This window comes from Akanthomyces muscarius, chromosome 1 (assembly GCF_028009165.1).
Source record: "Akanthomyces muscarius strain Ve6 chromosome 1, whole genome shotgun sequence".
Taxonomy (NCBI): Eukaryota; Fungi; Ascomycota; class Sordariomycetes; order Hypocreales; family Cordycipitaceae; genus Akanthomyces; species Akanthomyces muscarius.
The window spans coordinates 561,829-580,705 of record NC_079241.1 but is presented as its reverse complement, the minus strand read 5'-3'; the positions used below and the strand labels follow the sequence as shown (position 1 = coordinate 580,705).

The window sequence follows — 18,877 nt, the reverse complement described above, 5'->3', positions numbered from 1 at the left end:
GAACAGCTTCAAGAGGACCGACACGAGATGGATAAAAAAGCACCAAGGGCACATAATTATACATAATGTTACTAGTTTATGGGGTATCTTGAATATACTCCTGTGTATTCCCGTGTCCCAAAAAATCATCGCCCGCATGAAGAACCAAAATAATGACATCACCCGCTATAAAATCTACTCATCAACCTCCATCTTTTCAGTCTCCGCCTCTGGCGAGTTCCCTGACTCGTGCCCTTCCATTTCCACATCTTCACCAGATACCTCGCCGTCGTCCTCGTCATCCTCGCGGTCAATTTCTTCCTGTTCGGGCTTTGGGGTCGCCGCCACGCTCGCATTCTTGGACGCCCGGCCGCTAGCCACGCCCGGGATTTGCAAGTGATCTCCCGCAGGCGTAGGCGCAGAGCCATCCTCCTCCTCCGCCGTCTTGGCACCCTCGCCGCCGTCGTCGTCCTTTGGCGGGGGAGGAGCGTCGCCGTCGGGCAGCGGCGTGGCGCTGCCGTTTAGCTCCGGTCGCGGCGTCGGCGCCGCGTACTCGTCTGTGCCCTCGTTCATGCCCTCGCGCCTGTCGACCTCTTCCTTTTCGTCGCGAATCTGCCGCCGCAGCAGCATGCCCTCGTCCATGATCCTGTTGAACTGGTCGCGGCGCTCCCGCCAGGTCTCGGTGTACGTCTCGCTCTCGCGCTCCAGCTCGCGGCACTCCTCCTCGAGCTTGGCGAGGTTGGCGAGCTGGTCCTCGCGCGGGCGCAGCAGCCGGTTGGACGTGATTCTGTCCGCCAGCTCGTCAAACTGCTTCCGCTGCGCGAGCGTCTCCCGCGCGCCCTCGAGCTGATCCCGGAGCTCGGCATTCTTTTCGCGCACGGCCTGGCACTCGCCCAGTATTCTTTGCTTGTCGTCGTCGTATCGTGCTCTCTCCCGCTCGTTGGCGTCGTGGAGAAATTGTAGTCGTGCAATGCTGCTGTCAAAAGCGGCAAAGTCGAGGGTCAAGTCTTCCTGGAGTTGTTGTGTATTGCTTGCCACCGCCGCTGATTGGTCTTCGTTGTCGGTAATTTTTGCTACTATTGATGAAACCGCGCCCAGTCGTTTTGTGATTCTCTTGAACGGCTTTTCTTCTACGTTAAGAAGACGCGCCTTGTGAAGCTCAGTCTCGCTTCGCTCGTCGAGCAGATTCCAGCTCGCCATTTCTTCTGCAGCTCTGGCCCCCCCTCGTAATGGTGAATCGCACAGTTAAATTGACTATCAGTTGGCGCAAGAGAGTTATGCAAGCTCAAATGAATTATTTTGGCGAGAAACGATGCTGCAAGAGTCCTGCTGTTGTTTGGAATCAAATGTAGAATAAGTGTTGTCTCTTGGTCGCGCTCCAGCCCAGCGCTGGTGGTACAACACATGACTAAGCCGTCTCACACTGATTGATGGCTAACCGATGCTGCTGCATACAACCTTTTCCTCTCTTCACTTCCACATCACACTACACTACAACCGCGACCGCGCAACACAACACGCAAATTTCAACCATAATGTCGGAAGAAGAGAGAGACCTTCTGGATCGTATTGGCGCTCTTGCTGGTAAGCTTACCCGAAGCGAAAACAGCACAGATGGAGGTACTAACTGAGCAGGCCAAATAAATCGCCACAAGAACCAGCAAGCTGGATTTCAGCCGTCGCAGAGCTCGCATGGCTATTCCCGTACGTCTGAAGCGCTGTATTCAACGAGCCTCCGATTCTCATCACATTTCACAGAACACAACACCCGTTTTCGTGGCTCCACGTATCGCGGCCGAGGATATCGCGTCGGCCGCCCGCATGCGGTCCATCGCCACCGCACGTTGAACCTGAATGCGCAAGCGAGCTCGTCAGAATCGACGCCTTCGACACCCGTCAGCTCTACAGACAACGCGCACTGGGTTTCAAGGACGGACCGGCATAAGCAGCTCATCAACGCCAACATTTACCAAAAGCAAGCGCAATCACGCGCTCAAGCTATAGAGGAAACTCGCCAGCGCAAACTAACGCAGCACAAGAACAGCGAACGAACGCGATTCAACCAGTTTCTCCAGCACAACCATGGCAGTTTCAGTCAAAACCAAGAGCAAGCCGAGATAAGCATAGCAAACATCCGGTTTTTGGTCAGAGACGGCGGCAAGAAGCTCGTGCGTGCTGCAGGTAAATTAGCATTCCATCTCTGACGCCTTATTTCATCCTGACTGCTGTATTAGATAACTCAAGCGATGCCCCTTCGACACCGAAAAGTACGGTCGTTGCCGGTGTTCGGTTTCACCGCACAAAGACTGGCAACCTGGTCGCCAACCGGGTTGTCAAAGATCACCGGTATGTAGTCCCTCTGTGTTTCGGCAAACATCTAATTCGGATTACAAGACGCTCCGGAGCCGTCAAGAAAGTTGACGAGCTTTGCAAGATTTTTTCTACGACTGGTAATTTCTCATTCAGTGCCACAAACGGCTTCTACGCTACGATGAATTTCGGAGGACATGCGTGGGTAGTACTAACTTTTATCGCAGGATCCTGTACCAAAGGGCCTTCGTGCCGATACCAGCATGACCCAGACAAGGTTGCCATCTGTAAAGACTTTTTGAAGGAGGGTCGGTGCATCAACGGCGACAATTGCGATCTCACCCATGAGCTCACGCCAGAGCGAGTGCCAAACTGTTTGCATTTCGCCAAGGGCAACTGTTCCAACCCCAACTGCCAGTATTCGCACTCGGCAGCCCTACCCAGCGCACCGGTTTGCGAAGATTTTGGATACCGGGGCTACTGCAGTAAGGGCGCCGAGTGCACGGAACGACACGTATTCGAATGCCCTGCCTTCAGCAACACGGGCACCTGTAAGACCAAAGGCTGTAAACTTCTGCATCGCGAAAGAGCAAGCGTCCTTCGCAACCAAGTGCGACAAGAGCAAGACGATACTATGGAGGACATTTCGAGCGACGGGGAGCCTGCTGACTCGGACGACGTTGATTCGGATGAAGTCGCAGAGTTTCTCGGAGCCGATGAGGACGACTCTGACTTTGAAAACAGCAAGGATTTCATCCCGTTGTAGCTGACAATGCAGAACGTGCAAGGTGTTGGCCGCCGACCAGGGCAGTTATACCCATTAGCTGAAGCCGGCCCACCTCCATTGTATGGCGGCAAGACTTTGCCGACTTGCGATTATTCATCTTGGCATAGAGAATCGATGTGGCGTTGAAAGGGGTTGATTGCTTGTTTTATACCCAAGACGCACTCGCTGGCGCGAGAGCAACTCTTGACGACCGATGACAGATCAGAAAAAAGAAATTATGAACTAGCGGAGACAATAAAGAAGAAGAAAGATTAAAAGCATGATGCAAACTGTTTGTGAATAAAGTGATGACAGTCAGGTTTGTTGGAAGGCTGCCCCGCCCAGATATCAAATACTTTGTGGTATGGCGTGATAGGAAAGTGGTAGTGGCTGTATTTGAAACATGGCCGATCCCTGCAACATCAGCAAACGGAACCATGGAACTACCAATAATAGTCTGTACTGCACATACCAACCCGATTGTAGTGGCACCACGAGGCTCGTCCGATGTTCAAAGCGAAACCCAAGGCGGTTCTTTGACGAAGCGGGGCCAACACGGTGGCGGGCTTGGTTCTGACCTCCAACAGCCCCCTCCTCTTTGCCCCTCGCATCGGATCAATCCAAAAACTCTATCGTGCTTCTCTATCCGCGCTGCGCAAGAGGGTCCGTCCGCCCGTCCGTCCGTCCTGGCCACTACCTCGCCTCATCTGCACAGAGCCGATAGCTGACGTCGTCGGTACGTGTGGCAAGCATATCCAAGCCCAGGCTGAGCGCTTACACGGCCCGCCCCTCCTCATTGTAACCTCTTTTTTTTTTTTTTTTTTGCACAGCCCACCAAGACACCACCACGACCCCTGAAAGCCTCACTCTTCAGACTCCGCCACGAATCAAACGAGCGCATCAGCCTGCCTGTGCTTATTCCTTGTGATGAATGGTCGATGAGCAGTACCGGTGGCTTCGTCGTTGCTTGTTCGCAGCTGCGCCAAATATAGAAACGGCGTAGGCTGACTTTGGTCCCCACGGCGCGCCGCCGACTAGGTGGGGAGGGCACACCTGTCAAAGACAACGGAACGTCATTTCTCTTGAAAACAGAACGGATAGCCGCCTTGCAAGCGCCATCATATTCATTGCATCACGGACAAGAGAGATAGAATCGGCACGTATCATCTCACGACTTTTTACCTTTTTTTCGTCATCAAAAAGAGTCACAGTTTATACATGTAGGATTTTTTTATTTATTTTTTACAAGTTTGTATTCATTTGAAAATGGGCCTGCGAGACAAGCTCAGAAAGAGCGACGGCAGTCCGGAGCGGCACGACGAGGCTAGGATGGAAAAGAGCGGAGGTGCCAGCAACATCATCGGCCACAACGGATACGCGCCTGAATTCACGTTTGTGCGGTCCGACACGGCCTCCATGGAGGTCATCCATCCCGGCGAGGGTGGCAGCAGTCACCACCACCACAACCCCGCCCCCGCACCCCACGACGATGCCACCGCCGGCGGCGCGCACCTCTCCCCCTCCAAGGAGCCCAGCGGGCTGCGTCGCAGCCTGTCCATCTTCCACTCGAACCGCTCGCGCAGCACATCCGTGTCGTCGGCCGCGAGCCACCACTCCACAGCGTCGGGCAGCGGTAGCCGGCGGCGGCGCCTCTCGGAGCGGCTGCACCTGCGGCATCACCAGCCCGAGTCGTCCGACAGCGTGCCCGTGGACCTGCCGGCCATTGTGGTCGGGGCGGCCGACGAGGCGCAGTGGGAGCAGCGCGCCACGCTGCTGGCCAGCCAAAACGAAATTGCGCGCAGCGCTCCCGGGTCCCCTGGCCTAAACGACAGCATGGCGAGCTTGAGCATAGCCTCGGCGGTGCCAGAGCACAGTAATAGTCCGGGGGCTGCTGCGGTGCCGGCTGGGGGTCGGAGCAGGTCAAGGAGCCACTCGTCGGGTGGCAAGACGCCACCGCCCAAGGCAGTGTCGTCGGTCAAGATTGACGCGGATATCCAAGAGGCGATTCGGCTGCACGAGGAGGGCGACTTGCGGCGGTCGACGGCCATTTTCGGGCGCTTGGCGGATACGCAGGGCGCGAACAACCCGCTCAGCCAGGTGTTATTCGGGCTCGCTTTACGGTGGGTTCTTCTCTCTCCTTGTCAATGACGCATGTAGTGATACGAAGGATTTTTCATCTGACTTTTGAAACAACAGGCATGGATGGGGATGCACGCCAGACACGGAACGTGCCGTTACGTACCTCTCCGCCGCCGCCTCCAATGCCGCCGCCGTCGAGGAAATGGCCCTCGAGGCGGGCATGAAAAAGGGCGGCGCGGCCAAAGGTGAGCTTATCCTCGCCATCTTTGAGCTGGCCAACTGCTTTCGCCATGGCTGGGGCATTCCCAAGGATCCCGTCGCCGCCAAGCAGGTAAGCCATCACTTTTTCTTTGCTTTCGTCTGCAACTGCCGCCAGTGGATTGACATGCTACCCTTGTGGTACCACAGTATTACGAAACCGCTGCCAACCTTGGTGACACTGGTAAGTGCAAAAATAACAAAAACGTGCCCCCGCGGTGGGGTTGTTGCGACGTGGATGCTAATATGCTATGCTGCAGATGCCATGAATGAGGCCGGCTGGTGCTACCTCGAAGGCTTTGGCTGCAAAAAGGACAAGGTATGTTTTTTTGTGAACGGTGCCCAATTACTGTAGCTGCAGCTGCCACGCTTTCGCTCTGTGGTACATCCTCTGGGTTTGGCATGGAGCGGCCGGCCTTGCGGATTTGGCTCGGCGATGACCTTCATGTCCCCAACGCCACAGAGACTAGAGGCAATGAAGTAGAGGCAGCCTAAACTTGATCTGTGCTAACATCATGGGTGTGTACAATAGTTTGCATCAGCTCGATACTACCGCTTAGCAGAAAAGGCAGGCAACAAGACCCTCGGCAACTCATGGTGAGTAAAGTGTTCCCCTCTCTTCTCCACGATTTTCCCCCGTTTGATGTGACCTCATTCCATGGCAAACAAGTCGTGGATGCTTCATACTGGCTGGAAAATACGCACCTCCCCTCCGCCAATGCATCCTCGTTTGCCGGGCCGCTGATGATGTGGCCCATGCGGGCCATCTGCGGCCTTTTTCTACCCAATATTGCCCCCCCCCCCCCCAGCCATCGCAGGTCACTCCCGGATATGGAGTAGAAAGCTGACTCTGATTCGACAGGATTTGGAAGGAAAAGTACGATCCTGACGAGGACGGCACCGCCAAGAAGAAGAAAAAGTAGAGAGGCTGCATGCATGCCCGCCAGCACAAGCGGGTTTGACGATTTTCGGTGAAGGGTCTGGCAAACGACTCGTCTACGTTGCAGAAAGTGGGCTTGCTGTCGCTTCGGGCTGCTGCCGTGCGACGCTTTGCCTTTGATCGAGGTCTATGGCGGGTGGTGGATGGGCTTTCAGCTTCAAACTCTGGACCCTGGCGGAAGAGCGCCGAAATGCACCAGTTCCCATGTGCCCTTCTTTGTATTTGGGGGAGACCGTGTAGGGGCCTGGTCTGTTCTATGATATCTTTGGGTGGCTTTGTCTTGTCCTTTTATCCTATGCACCTTATTCTGTTGCCGTGCTACCTCTACTCGCAGTCCTCCCCTGCGGACAGTATCTTTTATAGCAGTATCACTAAGCGTTATTTCAATGTCACAATTATTGTTTTCTTCAGATAAGTAAAACGTACACCATTCAACTTCCTCGGCCGAGCGTTCATTTATTTCCTTGTTGTTTTTCTCTACGCGGCCTGTTATCGCGACCACATGGCGTCCGACGCTCTTTGCTCATGTGGGGTAAGCAACAGCTTGCTCGTGTGTAAGATGGCGCTCTGCACGCACGTCACAGCGGAATCATTTTCCTCTTTTGAATTCCTACATCTTCTTCTTCTTCTTCTTCTTCTTCTTCTTCTTCTTCTCTTTTTCCCCTTGACAGCATCTTTCCCGTGGAAACTCCCCTAACCTCACCGGTCTTCATTTACCCCCGGCCATCCTGAATATTACCACGGCCGTGAAGAGCGTCCTTGCGTGATGGCCCACCCAACGCTGTATATAATAGTGACGGACGGACATGACGTCCATTCAAATAACTAGTTTAAACCAAAACGCAGCAAAGCTGAAATCTAGCACCAATCTAGCCACTACCACAAACCCAAAACTACCAAAAAAAAAATACATGACGCCACCAGCAGCAAACAAGGGCGGCCGCCGACTAGGGTTACATCACCCGGTCTCAATGTGATGTGGTCTTGTGAGTGCGCCCAGCCCCAGGCCGAGTACCTCCAACCCCGCCCTCCCCTCGTCGTCTTGGTCTCCTCCCAACGAATCGACGAGGCTGGTGGCGGCTTATACCCATGTCTCACCTCACAAAATGTCTTAGACATCTGTTCAACGACACACCTGCGCTTGTTTTCTTCTAGTGCCGTATTCTTTTCCTCACGCCGAGATAAACCTGGTACAGTGGCGCTGTGCCATCCATCTTTAGTCCCTTCAGCTACGGAGTCATGCGGGTATACGCGTCTCTTTCACCGCTGTTGTGCACATATTCAGCATCTGAAACACATCCCATTCAAGTCAGAAGAACTCAGTCGACGTCACATGAAAGCAAGCGGCGGTTATGAGTGCAAGTCATATATTATTCATAAATCGTCATAAGTGACTCCCACGGGATCCCGGCCGCATATCCAAACTGCCACCGGGCTTCCGCAGCTTAAAAAGTGCAGAGTGCGAAAAGTCCATTCGAAAGTTAATGTCATTATAGTCGTATCAGTCCACCTGTCCATCGCTGGCCTGTAGATCATTCTGTCATTGCATTGGCTCCCGCAAAGATGCGACAAGTCAATGCTTCCTGGCTGCAATCAGCAGCTTTGCGCAGCCGCCTTGCAGCCGGACACCGTACCGCCGGGTCTCGCAAGGAAAAGTCAAAGGGTCGGCAGAACCTAAAAATGCGAAAATGGCGTGGCGATTTGCACCTCCATATTCCCAATCAAGAAAGCCTCCAAAAAGAAAACCAATTCCAATACCCAAAATGCACGCTCGATTCGCTTGCTAGTGAAAACCACAAAAGAAAACACAAAAAAGAATTCAAGAAATAAAAAGTGCCTCCAAATAAATATCCAAAGAAATCGGACACGTGGGAAGCTTTTCTCTTGCGTGAGCAACAAGTCTGAAAATCTGAGTTGCGCGAGAGCGCTTGTGTGTACCGCCGCGGTTGCTCGGCAGAAAGGTAGCCACGGTCATGAGACAAATCATTATTGAAATGAAGAAGAAAAAAGTTGCAAATAAATATCCAAAGTAGGCCGTAAAGTGTTGTCGTTATCGTGAGAGTGTCGTCATTCTTGATCTTGTAAAATGATTTTGTAAAACGTCGTCGTCAGGATCATTGTCATCAGGACATGGTTTCGTTGCATTGCTGCGGGTCATTCTTGTGCGGCATTGTTGTCCGCAATCATCTTTATAAAGTCCCGCACGACATCTCGCGGGATCTGGTCCCAGAGAAGCGTGCGCGTGTACACATCAGCGGATCCAGACTGCTTGTTGGTTGCGCGGATCTCTGCTAATGCTGCAGCCAGGTTCTTGCGCCCTTGGCTCTGCTCGGCCATCCTGTCCGCGGGTCCGTTCTGCATAAACGATTGGTCGCTCACGCCATTGTACTGTGCTGCTGACATTGAAAAGGCTTGCTCGTTGGTCTGCTCCCGGGTCGGCTGCATGAATTCATGAAGCTCGCCAAGCATGGGAGCGGCAACGCCGTCCATGGAGACGCCAGCCATGGCAGTGCTGGTGGGCATGTCGCCCCAGTTGCCCGTTGCAGACTGAGAGGGCAGGGGTTGCACAGCGGAGGATGAGGGCATGCCAGCCTCTTTCAAGACATTATCGAGCAGCGCTGCAGAGGCGGAACGGACATCGTCGGAAATTTGAGGGAGCTCAGGAACTGAACGGCTGGACAAGACGAATGCGCCAACAAGGAATAGCATGAAGAGCAGCCCACCTTGAGTGGCCGTCTTTTCGCCGTCTCCAGAGGAGCCAGTCTCAGCCCTGTTGGCCGCAGATGGCTGCATGCTCTGCTTAGGGGGGTCGGGCATCATGCTGTACTGGTGCATGAAATTGGCATTATCCCAGCCACCAGGCATGCAGAGGCTGTCAACCTCACCAAAAGGCCCATTGATGGTATTGCCACTGGGGCCGGGGGTGGGCACAGAGTTGCTCTCCAGGGCAGTGATATTCTCGGTGAGCACACTGACCTTTTTGCGCAGCTCTCGGGACTCAATGGTGTGGTTGCGAATCATCTCTTCCTTTTGAAGGGTAAGATTGTCACAGTGTTGCATGTACAATTGACACTGGCGGCGTGATTCTTCCAACTGCACTCGCAGGGAGTTGACTTCCATGTCCAGATCTCCAATGGTTGCCGTGTACTGCTTCTTTTCATCCTCGAGTCGCTCAGTGTGCTGCTTCTTGCGTTGTCTGGAATCCAGAGCGGCTTGGCGGTTGCGGAGAAGACGCTTTTGCTGCTTGAGCTCCTTGATTTCCATCTCATTGGTAGACTCGGCAATGAGCTGATCTATGTTGTTCAGGTTGTGGTCTGGGGGGATCTCAAAGCGCGCATTTCTCTTGCGTACACTATCGCGACGGAGGTCGCCTGGGGAGGCAAGTTGGTCACCATCAGCTCCGGCCGAGGTGGTCTGATGCATGGTTTGATTGGTAGCAGGCCACTCGTGCCTCGGAGATATTTGCCCCTGCTTCGACTCGGTCGGCATGGGGCCAAACATGCTGGGAAAGGGCATGGGGGCATGGGCAGCGTTCTGGTAGATGGAGGTAGGGACCTCAAAACCAGCAGCCACTGCAGGGTCAAACTGGGGGAGCGAAGTCTGGGCAGCCATACCCCACGAGCCGGCCGAAGGCGCGCTGAAGCCATGGCCGTTGTCGTGGTCCATTCGTAGATAGCCGGTTGCTTCTTGGTGGTCGGCATAGGTATTGTTGGAGGGAATGGACTGCATATCGACCGACTGCCAGTCTTCCGTCTTGGGAGAGAAAAGCGGTGGTCCCGTAGCAAAGGACTCTCTGCGACTGTCGGCCATGTGCGGTGAGTGCTCCGAAGAAGTGTCTAGCGTGTTGGGGCTGAAGAAGTTGTCCAGTTGGTCATCGACGTTGGAGGCAGTGGCAGCGGGAACCACGGAGGTCTGGGAGTATGCGAAAGACTGCATAGGAGAACTCGGCAGGTGGTTTGGGTGGGAGGAGAACGTCTGGCGCGAGGCGAGCTGATGCGTCTCCCGTGTTGGGGAGTCTTGTCAGCGCGACTCGGGCGGATAAGACGGGAGCAGTTGAAGCGGTGCCAAGACAGCAGTCTAGGCAGGGACGAGCAAGGACGAAATCTGGGCGAAAAAGCGAGGGTGTTAGCGAGTCGCAGGAGCTGGGATGTGCGTCTTCGGCAGCCGATCTTGATGAAGGCGGTGCGGATGGTGGGACAGGAAGAGGCTGGTAGCGGGCGGGAGGGGAGAAACAAAGACAGCGACAGCGGTGGTGTGGCTGCGTGAGGGGCAGGAATAAGGACGCATAAAGTGGCAGGTGCTATGATATCATAAAAGTCGTGAGAAGGGAAGAGAGAAGAGTGCTTTTGAGTATTTTGGCAAAGATGGAAGAAGAATAGAAAGGCAGCCAGGAGAGAGGCGCATGCATGAAGATGGATGAGGGAGATATGGGATATGGACAGGCGGCAAGAAAGTGGAGAGGGAAGCAGACGAGGCAGGGTTTGTGGCGGGGGAGGAAGCTTTATGGGAAGAACTGCAACCGAAGAAGCAGTCCCGCTGAGAGGGCAGCAAAGAGGAGAGGGGGGAGCGCTGACACAGCCACAGAGGTACAGACAGAGAGGCAGGCAGGCCGGCCACAGCAGTAAACGGGCCTGTTTAGTGTGGTGACAGCGCTGAAGCCGCCGAGACAATAGCGCCGTGGCTCGCACTCTTGCAGCGGGTGGTTGTGCAGCAGCAGCGCCAAAGTGCCCTCTGTACGGGTCCCGCAGGCAACCAAGGCTGCGGGCGTACAGAATGGCGCCGGAGCAAGTCCTCAACTAGGAGCACAGTGGAGGGGAACCGCCGCCAGTGGCAGGCAGGCAGTAGGAGGGGGCGGGGAGGGTAAACAGCTGCTAGCATGGAGGGAGGGAGGGAGGGGGTGTGGTGTGTGGGCAGCGGACGAGGTACTTGTCTTCCTCCTTCTTCCACAGCCATTCTCCCGTCACGGCAAGGTACCTGTCTAGGCACTCAGTCACTCACCTTTGCAGATCCGTCCAGATGATGTGCAGGCGGCTGCACCGGCGCCGTCGCTAAAATCGTAGCTGCTGCTGCTTGCGTGTTGCAGCTGTCGAGGCAGAAGGCGTCGTCCGTCGAGAAGAACAAAACTGCTCTACAACAGGTATCGGCAGGAAAACAGAAAAAGAGATATAAAAGAATAACAGCGAGAGAAAGACGGGCAGATGGAGTGCCGAATTTTCAAATATGCAGCACTGAAGCCGTATAACTAGGTAGCTGGGTCGATGCAAGGCTCCGCCAGCCTCAGCAACAAAACAACAAATGCTGAACAAGCAGCAATAATATACAACAGCGAGCGTGGCAGGCAAGAATAACAAAAATGCCAGGATTTACCGCAGCCCTGATATCGTATTGAGTAGAAGAATCTTGTTCCAGAAAAGGGGATGGGGAAGAAGGATCAAGCTAGCCAGACCCGGGCCAACGTTGGACTATTATAATGTCATCGACCAGATCCCTACGCACCGCTCTTACAAACCCGCCCTCCCCCTCCCCCAAAGCCGAACCAAGACATACGCCTCAGCTACAGCTAGATCTATGCGTGGGCTTGCGGCGCCAGAGACATCAGATAACAGCAACTCGAAGCCCTGTATCGCTTTGCACCGCATTAGCAGTGCGACCTCCAGGTACTACTACATGGCCGCGGCCGCAGCCACACTTGTCTACCTACCGGCCTAGCTTCAGCAACTGCCTCGCCCATCCTCCGGTAAGTGGCTACGCTACATACACGGGGTGCTAGAGGAGGCAGTTGCATGGTGGTGCCACCCTTTTCCCCGAGACCTTGCTCGCGAGTCACACTCTTCTTGCTTGGATCTCAAACCCGTCGATTTCGATCCACTCACAGACGAGGCCGCTCCAGGCCAGGCCGCTCACTAACTACCAAGTTACAGCAGATCTCATTCTCAAAAGGTCTCGTTCATCAAGCCGGACCTTTTTGATCAGGCATGTTTCAAGTTTTTGTTCCTCTTTAGCTTTCTATACTTGTTTTTCGACCCGATTCTGATACCGCAGACACTCCAGGTCTCCAGACCGGGCCACCCTGTAAAACGCCAGCCATCATCGGGCCCAAACATGCGGTCAGCCAGCGCGAGATTTCTGGCGTATCAAGGCCCAGGGAAGGACGACGACTGACCCTGAGCTCCTCGCTTCTGGCCATCAGGCATAAATGAGCTTTTGACACTACGCCGCTTGGCCACCAAAATAGGTCCCCATACTGGTGGTCCTCGGCGCCAGTGTCATTCCACTCCATCACACACCTACCTACCTATGGGGAGAGGGGGACCCTGGACACCCGGGGCCGTATACCAGCTAGACTCCTCTTCGTGTGTGTGGCGAAACGAGGTAACGAGGGCAGCTTGGGCTTCATCTATTCGTCTGGCTGGAAGAATGGCCAAGCCCACTCGCCGGGAAGGGCCGTCATTCCCGTGGTCACGCCCACAGCCACGGCCTTGATTTCCATTATTCACAGTGTGCGGGAGGGGTCGCCAAGATGGTAGCACAACATTCATCAATGACTTTGTGATTATCGTCCCGTCGAGCGTGTTATGCATTCACCAGTGCCGCATGGCTTTCATGTAGCTGTACTCGATCATGCAGGATACAGACGCCTTACCCCGTAAACTTGCTGCAGTCTTGGCCTCTCTCGTACCTTGTCCCAGCTGCAGCTTCTGCACTACATTTCTGCGTTCTGTACACACGGGAACGCGGGTTGGGTTCAGATCGCAGCAGACTAGAACACATGATGGCCGCAATCAGCAGCTGTGTGGGCGTGTGTAGTGGTGGTGGCGCTGTTTCTTGGTCCCAGCCGCAACGCAACCTGGGGGCAGCGTCATTCATCGAGCCCTCTTTTGGGCACCAAGGAGGGAGAAATAGCAGGTAAAGCAGGTACCCGACGACCGGGACCAAGGATAGGGGGCGTGGCCGGTCTATGGTTTATTTTTACTCAGAATACATGGAGCGTGTGAGAAGACGGGAGTCCAACGGTGTGTGTGTGTGTGTGTGTGTGTGTGATATGGTTGAGTGAGTGTGTGTGTGACAGTGGGAGCCGACGAATGAGGATGGGTCAAAAAGAGCAGCTTGCACGACATGGATCCTGCAGGCATCGGTAACAGAAAACGGTTTGACAGGCTGAGAGATGCCTGTGACTTGAACGTTGAGTAGGCAGTCGAAGGGAGAGGTGGAAAAAGGCCGCCTTGCAGGCCGTACCCTGGTCCCTCGGCGCCAAATGATCAGAGCAGAAAGACACGAAATCACATCATGACCGACGTAACAGGGCATTGAAGAAAAAAAAAACAGGAGAGATATGAAATGGTGCCTCTGATTTGCAGAAGAGGCAGCAGAGTGAGACCTGGACAAAACCTCCACCTGCCTACGCCGGGGCAGCTTCCCATTTGCACAAGCAACCTTGTCCCGTGGCCACCCCCCAAAAAGATGAACAACTAGGCGAAAGGGCCAAAAAGCAACGAATGCTACCAACCAGGACCGAGCCTAGGCTTTCCGTGTGGGGGGGCCAGACTTTGAGCGACGGAAAGAAAACGGCGTGCGGTTGTAGTTGCTCCGCAGAGAAAGTCGTCACAGGACCGCACCGGCCGCGAGACACCCACGGGCAAAGAAAATGTTCGGGATGGACGATGCATGGCGCTCATCAGGCGCCCTCCCCTCCTCCCCCCTCCTCGAACCTTTAACCTGATTGGGTTTGGAAGCTCCCGCACTGGTCTCTGCCCATGCGCAGCTACCTACGACTATAGGCAGGTAATAAAGTAACTGACAAGTAAGTTACTTTGTTGTGGCCTGGGAAGTCAAAGCAAGCAACGTTGGGTAAAACGGGGGCGGTGGGAGGAGGAAGAGACAAGGACGGCGGCGGCCCGTCTCGTGGGGGGGGGAGGGCAAGTACCCCCGCCACCGTGTTATGCGGCAAAAGGTACCTACAACTACGTTAGGTAACTAGAGGCAGGACGAGAAACACAGCCCATCGACCGCCGCACCACACATCAGAGCTGCTATTTACACCAAACTAACTAACGACACCACAACGACATGTTCTCGTCACCGCCACCCGACTGTCTCCAAACTGACCTATGGATCTCGCAACAAGTGCTCTATCGCAGCACTTTCAACACGCTAGACATCACTACACTTTCATTGCTTCCCTCTAGGTGGTCATCCCTTCCATCTCAAACAAAATCTCAAGCTAGCATCGTGCACCTCTACGCGCCGTCATATCTGTCCCCAGCCCACGCCGGCGCCGCTGCTCCGATATCACCACAACCACCCACCCAACCACCAGCCGGTGTTATTTTTATCGCAAGCCTAGCAATAAAAGACTACTAGACATTCTCTTTTTTTTTCTTTGCCGCTATAGCCCCATCCCTCCTCCTCCGCTTCCACCACCACACACATGAGCCCGAGAAAAACTAACAGCCCCACCCGGCCTGTTATGCGGCCATGTTGTTTCTGGCCTCTCTTTGGTTGCAAAAGCACCACCTTCCCGCCCGCCAGCCGATGAGCACAAGAAAAAGCTGATCGCGACCTGCTGAGAAATAATGCTGCGCGCTCGGCTTTGTTTGGAGGCCACTGTCCGTGGATTCACATTAGGCCTCGTTGATGCCCAACCCGCCTGTCCCGTCGTCGCCCCCAGCCTCCTTCCCTCAGCCGACGCCATTGCCCAAAGCTTTTCCTGAATATCTCCGGCGCTCTTCGCCGCGCAGGAAGCCTACTTTGCTGCGATGGCAAAAGGTGCACAGCCCATTCCTGTTCTTGCTTTACCCGTTAAATTCAAATCTATGAGCCGTCCCGCTCGTTGCAATCGGCATCAAGCATCCGTACACCGCAGGCCCTCGTCTGCTGTGAACCCTCCGAGACCGTCATGCTCCTTTTCTCCACCGAGAACGAATCATTTGAGCTCGGCTGTGTAGTCAGAGAGAGGCCAAGGCTCCGAAGGACTCATCAGCACCGCGCATCTTTTTTCTTGTCTCGCAGACACTTTGAGCCTAGTCTTGGGGCGCGGCTGTGTCACCTATTCTGGGAGTGGACGACATCCTGCGGTCAATCTTTCTTGCCCTTTCGGCCTAGAGCAATATCACGAATGTTTTATAATGCATCATTGGGAGCAAGATGGAGCCTGAAGCTCCCCCGCCGCTGAAGCTGGGCTCGCGGCGCGGCCCGCAGCAGCAGCAGCCAACCATATGCACGTAGCCCTTCCACCCACGTTACTCACAACGACCAAGAAGAATGTCGCGCACCATCGAATCTACGTTCCTTCATTCCAAGTAGCAAGTCATGCGGTCTTTCCAAGTCGCTTGATACCTGTCCCTCCTGTGCTACCTTCTATCGACATTGCCACCTCGCCATAGCTCCCCACGAGGGCCGGCCGACCTTGGTGTTTCCCCCATCGCCTAGCTTGGTGTGGTATTGCAACCTCGCGCCACCGGGCACATCACACGCTGCTCCATCGGCTCAAGGGAGGCTCGACAGGCAACGTGAAGGAAACTGGCGGTCAAGTTGAACCCCAGGTGATGATGCTCTCTGAAATGTTGTTTCGCGGAGGACAAATTCCCAGCTCCATGGGATTTTGTCTCTGCTGTATGCGGCGCTCCATGTCGCAGCCGTCGTTGGCGGCGGAGGAGGCTGGAGACGGAAGAAAAGCAATATAGATTCAGCGGCCCTCCCCAAGGCGCGACATGTTTTCGACGTGCAGACCGCTGTAGATGGGGGGTTTTTTTTTCCGCCGTGCAGGTGCATGTGCATGTCATTTACTGATTACATGCACGTAGTTACGGGCTTTTTGTCTTTGATGGCGCCCACTTGTCCATCACGCCACACAAAAGAAAAAGGAAGAAGAAGAACGTACAGATTGTAGATAGAAGAGAACGATGCGCATGTCCGAGACGTACATTCGAATATTCCACTCAAGATAGGGCATGGAAAGGGAAAAGCAAAAACCATGGCCCCCCAAGTTGAGCCACAGGTTTCGACCAGGCTTTTCTCGTCTCTCCGTCACCGCCAAACGCCATCAACCATCGCCGCGCTAGACACCTTCCTCCCTGCCTTCGTCCAACATTCTTTTTCAGCCCTCCAACGATGGTACCTCGTGTTATACCGTATCTGAGACAATTTCTGCATGCGTCGCTTCGTCGTCTCTGACATGCAGCTCATCGGTTTTTTGGCCTCCTTCTTCTCATTCTGCAAGGCGGTGATTGTGTCTGAAACAGCAAGCCACCTGCAGCTTGCTGTGTCCGGTAATACTCTCCTTCCCTTGGAGATGCGACAAAAGGATGGATACATCATGTAACACTATCACGGCATTCCGAGACATGTCGCAAGTGTTATGCGCATGCAGATACTGCGGGGAGAATCACACATCCTTGTGAAAGTCGTGGCAACAGTCGATATAACATGACTATCAAAAGACTGTTTGCTAACCAAGGATGACCCAAAAACTCAGAGCCTTGATCCTCTTCTAATTGACACCGGCGCCATACATTTCCCTTTTCTTCAGTAATGACAAAACATCGTGTTCTGTAAATTCAAACTCCCTCTTGCAAAACTTCACGGCAGGTGGCTGCAAAGCCGTATGCATGACAAAACTAATGCGACGTGAATGCACAAGTATGATGGTAAATAGGATGCGGCATAGATATGTGGTGCCTCGGATGGTTTATATCATGTATCTACTGCTGGGCCATGCCGGCCAGTTGCAGAAGACGCTCACCAGCGCGAAGGTTGGCGTACTCGTAAGCCTTGGACTCGGGTGGGAAAGTGCCGTTGGCTGCCCAAAGGTCGACAAGAGGCTGCATGGGCTCCAGCTCGTTGGGGCCCAGCATGTCGAGTGCTGTAGCGGTAAGGATAAAGTGAGAGAAACAACTGTTGAGTTGCTTCTCTAGATTCAGATGATAGAATGGCTCCGTGAAATGCGCCCAGTACAGATGGGCGTATACGCGGAACATTTGACGAAAGATCATTTGGGAAACCTCCAGAAACTTGTCAGGGAATCCGGATCGCTTGCCAAACCACTCCTTTTCGCCAGGGTTGGATAGCTGCGACAGCGGTGTTGTAGTAATCGCAGGGTTGTGAGAGTACGAGACGCCGGATGGGTCGGTAGGGAAGATGGCCGGGTCGTCGATCTTGCCGGAAATCCATCGCTGCATTAAAGTCATGTATTCGTACGCGGGTAGCTCGACGGGTTCACGGTCTCTATTGAGCCAAGTGAACGAGTGGTTACTGTGAGCAACAGTCAGTGGCTACCCAAGATCGCCAAAGGTGGTAAGTGCATTCTTACGTTCCGGCAGAGGTACGGGGGCATGTTGTGGAGTTGCAGATCGAAAGACCAGTGTCTTCTTTCTCGTGGACGACGCGGACAAAATTCCAAAGGTTTCGGTAGTGCTCAACAACTACAGGCCCGTTAGCTTTGCGCGCTGCCTCTACAATGGGCGAGCGCTTACCCTGGTGAGCAATCCATTCTCCTTGCTCAACCGTCTTCGGTCTAGCACTCAGGGTCATAAAGTTGCCCTTGACAATGTGTTTTGTGCAGTTGGCGTTGAGCCATAGCGGCAGCGGCTTCGGAAGGTGGTACGAGTTGATAATCTCATCACCGCTCGGGATGCTACCGTTGTTCTCGTCCATGCCGATGGTCTGGGCGAGTGACGGCGAGTTTGGCAGCGGAGGTACCTTCGGGGCGAGGCTGGCTGACGACTGGCTTCCTTGTGACTGAGAATCGGAGAGGGGCAGCTGGCCGGTGGAGGGGGTTGGGCTCTTCTGAGGAGGACCGGGGGACTTGTTTGATCCGCCTCGGAAACGGGCGTTGCTGGAGACGCTTGGTTAGCATATCGGGTTCGCCAGGTGCGCCAGACAAAGGTGGCAGCCAATGGGTTGCGATGCGCAACCAGGACAGGGCATAGCACGCCGGTGCCACTTGGCACTGCGTTATAGCTTCGACAATGTTTGCGCTATCCAGAAGCTGCACATGGCTGTGAGGGCCAAAGCAGTAACGTAGCAAGCTGTCGTGCGCTGCGCACATGGTACATCAGAGTGTACCTTAGAGGAAGCTTTGACAGCATATCCAGCGCAGCGCATTCTCCGCAAGCTGTTGAACAGTGGCAACGACACATGCCTGCTTCTTGCAACGCCGGCATCCAAAGGTTCCCTCGGAGTTGGAGCGCAATGGCATCAGGTAGTTCCACGGAGCGCGGAGCAGTGGCCCCTCACCGCTAGGGCGATATGGTACTTTGGCGGCTCCGACATGGAGGCAGCAGAACAGGGGCTGGCAACACCAATGCAATCGGGTCATGGTCGGGTAGGAAAGCCAAGCAAGACCTGGATAATAACACAAAAACAGTAGTCAGGAATACTTACATCCCAGAGAATAGATTGGACATGATGAATAGGAGAAACAGCTGGTGGAGCGGAATGCAGGTGCTCAGATGCTGCCCAAAGGAGGGGCAGATGAGTGTCGCCTTGTCACGGGATTTGGCGCCTGGAACGAGTCTGAAAGGGAGTGCTAGTAGAGCAGGCTTGCT

The 18,877-nt window shown here is 54.4% G+C and overlaps 6 protein-coding genes across 7 annotated transcripts; 3 read left to right on the top strand and 3 right to left on the bottom strand.

The window, feature by feature from the left end:
- Positions 1 to 174: 174 nt before the first annotated feature.
- Positions 175 to 1,179, bottom strand: LMH87_005104 (uncharacterized protein; the record flags this gene model as incomplete). The annotated part of the gene is made up of 1 exon (XM_056202760.1): positions 175 to 1,179. One exon carries the CDS (start codon positions 1,177 to 1,179, stop codon positions 175 to 177), a length of 1,005 nt encoding a protein of 334 aa, XP_056058285.1.
- A 230-nt stretch (positions 1,180 to 1,409) lies between these two features.
- Positions 1,410 to 3,055, top strand: LMH87_005103 (uncharacterized protein; the record flags this gene model as incomplete). Its single annotated transcript, XM_056202759.1, has 7 exons — positions 1,410 to 1,563; positions 1,615 to 1,683; positions 1,738 to 1,954; positions 2,024 to 2,160; positions 2,214 to 2,325; positions 2,374 to 2,429; positions 2,517 to 3,055. 7 exons carry the CDS (start codon positions 1,410 to 1,412, stop codon positions 3,053 to 3,055), a joined length of 1,284 nt encoding a protein of 427 aa, XP_056058284.1.
- A 1,266-nt stretch (positions 3,056 to 4,321) lies between these two features.
- Positions 4,322 to 6,315, top strand: LMH87_005102 (uncharacterized protein; the record flags this gene model as incomplete). The annotated part of the gene is made up of 6 exons (XM_056202758.1): positions 4,322 to 5,175; positions 5,252 to 5,465; positions 5,543 to 5,576; positions 5,653 to 5,711; positions 5,925 to 5,989; positions 6,255 to 6,315. The coding sequence occupies 6 exons, from the start codon at positions 4,322 to 4,324 to the stop codon at positions 6,313 to 6,315; spliced, it is 1,287 nt and encodes a 428-aa protein (XP_056058283.1).
- Positions 6,316 to 8,486: 2,171 nt separating this feature from the next.
- Positions 8,487 to 10,268, bottom strand: LMH87_005101 (uncharacterized protein; the record flags this gene model as incomplete). Its single annotated transcript, XM_056202757.1, has 1 exon — positions 8,487 to 10,268. The coding sequence occupies one exon, from the start codon at positions 10,266 to 10,268 to the stop codon at positions 8,487 to 8,489; it is 1,782 nt and encodes a 593-aa protein (XP_056058282.1).
- Positions 10,269 to 11,900: 1,632 nt separating this feature from the next.
- Positions 11,901 to 12,494, top strand: LMH87_005100 (uncharacterized protein; the record flags this gene model as incomplete). 2 transcript variants are annotated; one of them, XM_056202756.1, is made up of 3 exons in its annotated part: positions 11,901 to 11,989; positions 12,254 to 12,305; positions 12,384 to 12,494. In XM_056202756.1, the coding sequence occupies 3 exons, from the start codon at positions 11,901 to 11,903 to the stop codon at positions 12,492 to 12,494; spliced, it is 252 nt and encodes an 83-aa protein (XP_056058281.1). The 2 variants fall into 2 exon arrangements, with proteins under 2 accessions (XP_056058281.1, XP_056058280.1); XM_056202755.1 differs by having other exon boundaries at positions 12,248 to 12,305.
- Positions 12,495 to 17,032: 4,538 nt separating this feature from the next.
- Positions 17,033 to 18,736, bottom strand: LMH87_005099 (uncharacterized protein; the record flags this gene model as incomplete). Its single annotated transcript, XM_056202754.1, has 4 exons — positions 17,033 to 17,582; positions 17,641 to 17,752; positions 17,804 to 18,165; positions 18,714 to 18,736. 4 exons carry the CDS (start codon positions 18,734 to 18,736, stop codon positions 17,033 to 17,035), a joined length of 1,047 nt encoding a protein of 348 aa, XP_056058279.1.
- Between the last annotated feature and the right edge of the window lie 141 nt (positions 18,737 to 18,877).